Source organism: Aptenodytes forsteri, unplaced genomic scaffold, assembly GCF_000699145.1.
Source record: "Aptenodytes forsteri isolate BGI_AS27 unplaced genomic scaffold, ASM69914v1 Scaffold241, whole genome shotgun sequence".
In the NCBI taxonomy this organism is placed as follows: domain Eukaryota; kingdom Metazoa; phylum Chordata; class Aves; order Sphenisciformes; family Spheniscidae; genus Aptenodytes; species Aptenodytes forsteri.
The window spans coordinates 10,590,125-10,597,554 of NW_008795252.1; the positions used below are offsets into that span (position 1 = coordinate 10,590,125).

The 7,430-nt window shown below is 45.8% G+C and overlaps 1 protein-coding gene across 2 annotated transcripts in view; it reads left to right on the plus strand.

Annotated features, from left to right (window-relative positions):
• Positions 1-627: 627 nt before the first annotated feature.
• PARVB (parvin beta) overlaps positions 628-7,430 on the plus strand; it is a 59,084-nt gene continuing 52,281 nt past the window's right edge. The window contains exon 1 of one of the 2 annotated variants that reach the window (XM_009279054.2): positions 628-632. Coding sequence is in view for 1 of the 2 variants with exons in the window: in XM_009279052.2 (XP_009277327.1) it covers position 4,326 (1 nt within the window). In the remaining variant the exon portion in view is untranslated. Of the gene's footprint in view, positions 633-4,266; positions 4,327-7,430 lie in introns of those variants that run through there. The other variant, XM_009279052.2, reaches the window with a different exon arrangement.

Below are 7,430 nucleotides of genomic sequence, written 5' to 3' on the forward strand. Positions count from 1 at the left end.
ATTTTCTTCAGAAATGGTAGAATAGGAGAAAATACCAGGGCGTCCAGGCTTGCATTTTCTGCTTAATATTCCTCCTCAGGAATAGGGTAATAAAATTGTCCCTTGGGATTACTGTTTGCCTTCTTCCCTGTGTATGGCTCCCAGTATTGTTACAGTGAATTGGTTTCATTGGAAAATTAGGCAGGCTGCAAGAATGCTAACACTATAGATAGATCTTGGATCTGTACTGAATTTGGTCTGATGAGGATCTTGACTTTCTAATTAGGTAACTAAATAAGTGTGTATAATGGAGCCCTATCATTGGGAAACTGGATTTTAATTGGGTGCAGGATGTCATGCTCCAAATGGTCGTGCTGTGCCTGTATAGCAAATCTGATGCTGTCTGCCACACGAACTGATAGGGGTTTTTTTGCATGTGGAAGGGGAGAAGCAGTCATGACTGAGCTCATCTAATGTGGCAATAGTCCAGCTTCAAGGTGGACCTTGGCAGGTTCTTCCAAGCAACATTCCTCTGATTCTGTGGAGCTGGGTTTTTTGAGGGTCCCTCATCAGGGAGAGAGACAGATGGTAATGGGAAGGGAAGAGGGTCTGGCCTTAATATCAGCTTTCAGCTGTATGGTTGAAGGAGAAAGGTATATATGTGTTTGCATGTGTCCGGGAGAACTGGGTGCTTGTGAGTTCTTCCTCTGACTGCTCACACAGATTCAGACTAATAGTGTCCCTCTTGACTGCTTATGATGTGTTTAATTAGACTGCTGTCTTGAAAATGCCCACTTTTACTGCAGCACTGCAGCTGTAGCTGCATTAACACAGTGAGGGGCCACAGTTTAAATCATCACCTTGGCTCCTCAGTATCATTTGGCTTCATATCATTTAGTTTAAAAAACTAAACTGTGGTGGCTGTTGCTCTGCTGACATCAGTAGTAAGAGCAATAAGAAGGCTAGGGAGCTATGCTTGGCCAAGCCATGACTGACATTTAAGGTGTTTGTTATGTTTTTTAACTGGTAAAACAAATTGTAATTTTTAGTGAGTGACTTTTCTTCCCATGAATGGCATTACGTGCAGATACCCTACTACCCAGAATCTTGGTAGAAGGCATCCTCACTGGGTTCCTTCATTTGCTAAACAAATATGCTGTTGATCCAGTGGTTGGTAAGAGGTTTCTCCAAGAATGCAAACACAATTACTTTGAAACTGTCTGAGCTGGGGAATTCCGCTTTTGTATTGAATGCACAGGAGATGGGCACTGTTGTGCCAGGGAGGCTGAGTAATTTGGTGTGTCGCAGCATAGCTGGCCAGATGGTTCTGTGGAGTCGTATTGGGTGTGTGAAGGATTTCATATCTATTACATTAGAATATGTAACTAATCCCCGTGCAAGAAAAGGGGGAAAAAGATCCTCATGGCCACCTGCGGCACTGCCCCTGTGTCGTGTGATCTGTTTGTCTCGTGGTCTGTCCTGGGATGCGTCCTGTTTAACATCTTCATCAATGACCTGGAGGAGGTGATGGAGTGCACGCTCGTACAGTTTGCAGATGACAGCAAATTGGGTGACCAGCTGATACACTTGAGGGTAGGGCTGCCTTTCAGGGAGACATAGGCAGGCAGGAGAAGTGGGCTGACAGGAACCTTCTGAAATCCAACAAGAACAAGTGAAAAGTCCTCTGCTAGGGAAAGAAGAGCCCCCTGCAGTGATAGGGGCTGGAGACTGCCTGCCTGGGGGGCAGCTCTGCTGGAAAGGCCCTGGGGGCCCTAGTGGGCAGCAAGCTGACCACAGGCCAGCAGTATGCCATTGCTGTGAAGACCAACAATATCCTGGGCTGTATTACCAGAAGCACAGCCAGTAGATTGAGCGAAGTGATGATTCCCCTCTGCTCAGCACTCCTTAGATCCCAGCTGATACACTGTGTCTAGTTTTGGGCTCCTCAATACAGGAAAGACATGGCTAAACTGGAGCACTTTCAGCAGTGGGCCACCAGGATGGCAGCTGGAGCATTTACCCTGTGAGGAGAGCTGAGGCAGCTGGGCTTGTTCAGCCTATGGAAGAGACTGCTTCAGGGAGATCTTTAATAAGCAGTCTGCTGATACCTCTGAGGAGATTATTGAGAAGATGGAGCCAGGTTCTTCACCGTTGTGCATAGCAGAGGACCCTAGTGGGCAGCAAGCTGACCACAGGCCAGCAGTATGCCATTGCTGTGAAGACCAACAATATCCTGGGCTGTATTACCAGAAGCACAGCCAGTAGATTGAGCGAAGTGATGATTCCCCTCTGCTCAGCACTCCTTAGATCCCAGCTGATACACTGTGTCCAGTTTTGGGCTCCTCAATACAGGAAAGACATGGCTAAACTGGAGCACTTTCAGCAGTGGGCCACCAGGATGGCAGCTGGAGCATTTACCCTGTGAGGAGAGCTGAGGCAGCTGGGCTTGTTCAGCCTATGGAAGAGACTGCTTCAGGGAGATCTTTAATAAGCAGTCTGCTGATACCTCTGAGGAGATTATTGAGAAGATGGAGCCAGGTTCTTCACCGTTGTGCATAGCAGAGGAGAGAGACAACAGGTATAAACTGAAACGAATGAGGTTCAGTCTGGACAAAGGGAGAAACTTTTTTGTGCTGGGGACTATGAAGCAGTGGGACAGGACACCTAGAGAGTTTGTGCAGCCTCCATTCTTGAAGGTTTTAAGATGTGACATGAAAAAAAAGCCCTGAGCAACCTGGTCTGATCTCAGGGCTGACCCTGCTTTGAGGAGGAGGTTCAGCTAGAGACCTACTGAGGCCCTTTCCACCCTGAATTATCCAATGATCTTATGCAGCTCCCTGGCAGCTTAGACCCTTCAAAGGCTGGAGTAAGGACATTTCTTAAACAGTGTGAAGCCTGTGGATTAGTGATTTATGAGCATGTGGATACAAGGGTGTGCAGTGGAACTGTGCTTGTCATCAGGGTCCTTTTACTGGTTCTGCACTGAGGTACTAGTAAGAGTACCGTTTTTCTTCGGTCTTTTTTGCCTGTCTAACCTTTTAGTGAGGAGGAAGGCACTGATTCCACTGGGCTGCTGCTCTGGCTGCTTCTTTAGAGAGGGTTAGTTGGAGAGGCTGTGTAGTTAGAAAGCTATTTTGGGACTGACCAGTAGCTGAGCTTGAAGGTCTTTAAGATGTCTAGCCCCACTGAAACACCACCTTGTCTAGCTCATCAGACTTGGTATTGTCAGTGCAAAGGCTTTAAAAGAGACCACAGAAAGCTAGAACTGCAAATGGTGTAAAACTTTGGTGTGCTGACTAAGTAAACAAATAATAACAGCTGCAGGTCTTTTTGATACTTGGTGAAATGTGACATTTTCTTGTGCTTTGGACTTGTTTTGGTTTGATTCTTGGGCTGGCTGTTGTTTCATGATTGCATTTTGTTATCCCTTGAGGGCTACGTTTGGGACACTGGACTGGAATGGCAGTCAGAGGCCTGGGCTCTACTCTTTCTACATGGTTTTCAGCAGCTCTGTTAGGACATGGTGGTGTCTATTTCTTACTTAAACTTGGCAGAGTTAAACATCTGAATGCTTTTATGGCAGCCGCTATCTTCACTGTACCTTCCCCTTGTGGACGGGGTTTTATCTGACCGTGGGCTCCGAGTTCCAGACTTTATTTTACTGTGAGGTCTGTAGTGCTTATCACTGAAGTGCTTGTCTTTGCAGGCTCCTCTGGTGCTCAAAGCAACAAGTAAAATAATTTTCCACATATGACTTGTCTGGAAACCATTTAGAAAACTTCTTTGTATGTTGCAACGTCTGCTTGTCTAGTGAGATATTTCAGTTCATTTTCAATACACTGCTTTACTGCCCTGGATGCAGGTAGGACACAGGAAAGGTAGAGCTGGGCATGAGCAACCTCAGTATATGGTACTCTGAAAACTGTGTGTTGAGTGTTTAGGTTAAAGCTTCTAGTCTGGAGCACTGCCTATCCCTCCATTGGTCCTGTGCTCTGCTGAACTGAAAACTAGTATTTACTAGAAGACCCTCAACATGTGTGTTGCGAATATAGTTGCTATGTATGAGTGTTTTTCAGGGTTTTCCTTGTCTTTCTGGGTGACATTTGGGCAACTCCAGCGATTAGGCATGTGCAGTTTTTGTGGTTTGCAGGGTTGTTTATCTCAGTTTATGCTTCCTGTAGAATAATGTTGCACAAGCAGAGAAGTTGCTTTTTTTGAATTGCAAGTCATAGCTGTAGCCTCCTTTCCATTTGCGTGAAGTTGGTTGGTTGAGCTCTGTACTGTCAGCTGGAGAAGACGGTGCCTTTCTGTTACTTGTTGTACTCACCTGCATCGCTGCCTTCAAAAGTGAGTCTGTTACTCTGTACTTCTCTTGACATGTTCAGAAGAAGAAGCAACATCAAATGTTTTCATATTTGCACAGTAGACTGCTTTTGGTGGTGGTTGTTAACCTTTTCATGCCTTTGGAAAGGGGGAGTGAAGGATATGGGGAAAGCAGTAAGCTGAAGCAGGTAAAACTGCTTGGGCTGTTAATTAACTGAGGGAGTTTCATTCGGGTACCTACAAATGAAGTGTCAAACCATGAGAAGGAAGTGGAAAGAAGTTGGTGGAGGGATGGAAACCAGCTCAGTTGTAAAACACGTTACCATGCTGCCGCAGTAGTGACTTTTTTGATGCCGAGTGTTCTGCTTGATAAAGTTTGCACAGTTAGATTTGTATGTGGGATCAGAGATAGAGCTTGTAGGAGGCAGTAAGCTGAAGTGCTGTTTTCTCCCTGATTCCTTCATGATGGAGAAGGCAAGAATTGAATGAATGGACTAGGCATCTCTATTCCGGAGTAATGCTATTAGCTCTGCTTCTGACAGCTTCTGCTGTCTCTCCCTTGGTGATTTGCTTTGGCCAGACCCATCAAACATGGATACCTTAAGTAGTGAGCTGATTCTGGTTTCTGGAGTTGCTTTTGGTTAAAGGAGTCTTGTCAGTGCTTGGCATCTTGCGGAAATAAGCCTGCTTCGTTGGGTTCTCAGGCTGAGTTCCTAGACTGTGAATGTGCTGTTCCCTACCTGCTTGTGCCCATCATCTTTGGTTGTAGGAGTACACAGAAACCTTGAAGAGTATAAGCACTGTATAGTAGAATACAGTATTTCATGGAGAATTGGTGGCAGGAAATTTAAAATGCCTTGTGGGTTTTCTGCTGGGAGTGGATACAGGCCAGAAGTGTCCTTCAGTCCTTTCCTTTTCTTATCAGTCTTTTTCTTTCCCTCTGTTCTCATCAGGCGGATTTGACTCCACATCCTTCTTTCAGGTGGAAGTTGTCCTGGTACTCATGCGGTATGCTTGGGAGAACATAATCCTCCACCATTGCTTCGTGGGAAGAAATTACTTTTTGTATGTTGTGATGGAATTGTAACTGGGGGAGGCTGATGAAGTACGTTTTCCCTGTTTTCAAGTAGAATTTGTGTGCAGAGGGAGGAGTGTAGATGTCCCTAGTTGCTTTTAGGGTCCTTTCAAGCTGCAGTTACTGCCTGTGATGTTTGAGGCAGCAGCCTGGCTTTTCCCTGTCAAAAAACTCTGGGATTGAAGCCATCCATTTACAAGTTCAGGACAACACAAGTCCCAAAGGTATGCCCACTTCATGTCCTGGAGTGTAGAAGCTGTATAGTTTTGGTGTGTATTATGTTAGTGCTTAGGAGAGCTGGGTAAAGGGCAGATGTTTTAGAGGTTGTTTTGGTTTTGCCTTAGAAATAAAATACACACATGAGGGCCTGGGACCCTCTTTACCTGGAACATTTTCCCATTTATTAACAAGTCTATGCAAAAGCTAGTGCAAGGGGCAGGAAATGGTGGGGAAAAATCTCATATCCGTGAAATGAATGGATGCACAATGTTAAGTTGCGGGGTCCTGCTCCCAGGCAGGTGCTGGTTCCAGACCTCAGAGTGCACACAGGGTCTAAGCAACACTGAGCTGTAACAGCCAGCGTGCATCCTGAGAATGCTGCAGCACATTTTGAGTAACGAATGCAGCTTGTTGACCTCTCCTTGCTCATCTGCATGAAGGGGAGTGTTGTTCTGTTTTGGGCAGGGAGGACAAAATGTCAGAACTGTTTGCTGGGAGCTGCTTAAAAATATACTTACGCCTCCCAGGCATGAGGAAATGTGATTAAAAAAATATGCCATTTTCAAAGCTGTGGGATTGCTGCTGTAAGGTCAATGTAGGGAGACTGAAGCAGAGCTGACAAAGTCAGTGTGTCAGCTCAGTATCCTACTGGGTGGCTTTTTCCATACTTGAAAACCTTGCTTTTGTAGGTGTAATTTTGTAAATACTTTAAAACACCATTCTTGCCCACACTCTTACTTCTGCTGGTTTGCTGGGGTTTTTTTGGCCAGCATTAGTGTTTGTGTGTCTACACAGTGAAAATTAACTTTTTTTTTTTTCCTTTCTTATCTGGTTAGTTTTCAGGCACGCTGTCCCCCTGCTCTATGCCATAATGTGGCTTCTGCAACCACTAGTGCCAGCAAAAGGGAAGTGGTGATTGGCAGCTAGGGATGGAGGCAAAGCCTGGAGTGCCCCTTTGCTGACAGCATGGATGCCTGCCTGATAAAGACAGCTACATAACTTAAGCTTAAGATAATAATTAAAGAAACAAGAAACAGGGACTTACAGCAAAATGATGAATCCTAAGTTTGACTTTCAGTTTTAGCTCTGTAGCTCTCTGTCAGCTTCTGTCAAAGTCTGCATCTTGCTCTTCTGCCTTGCAGAACATATTTTGAAGGATTCCTATTTAAGTGTTTACTAAGTGGGTGTTAGACCTGTTGCATGAGCTGAGCAGAAAGGGACTAAAACAGCCAGGGGGGCAAATGCTGAGATGAATTCTGGCTTGGTGCTTTGGTAGCTGTGAGGTTTGAATGGGACAGTACAACTGCTGGAAAGAAGAGCCGAATGTTAAATACAATGGCTCTGTGTTGGTACTGTGGGCTCATCTTGGCTTTTATCACTGCCTATTTATGCCCAGGCAGCTGCGGGTCAGCTCCGGCTTTGTCAGTTGTTATCAGAGCCAGATTAATTCTGGAGGGGGGGATCTTGAGGTGCTGGAGCGTGTCCAGAGAAGGGCAACGAAGCTGGTGAAGGGTCTAGAGCACAAGTCTTATGAGGAGCAGCTGAGGGAACTGGGGTTGTTTAGCCTGGAGAAAAGGAGGCTGAGGGGAGACCTTATCGCACTCTACAACTACCTGAAAGGAGGTTGTAGCGAGGTGGGTGTCGGTCTCTTCTCCCAAGTAACAAGCGATAAGACAAGAGAAAACGGCCTCAAGTTGCGCGAGAGGAGGTTTAGATGGGATATCGGGAAAAATTTCTTCACCGAAAGGGTTGTCAAGCACTGGAACAGGCTGCCCAGGGAAGTGGTGGAGTCCCCATCCCTGGAGGTATTTAAAAGACGAGTAGATGAGGCGCT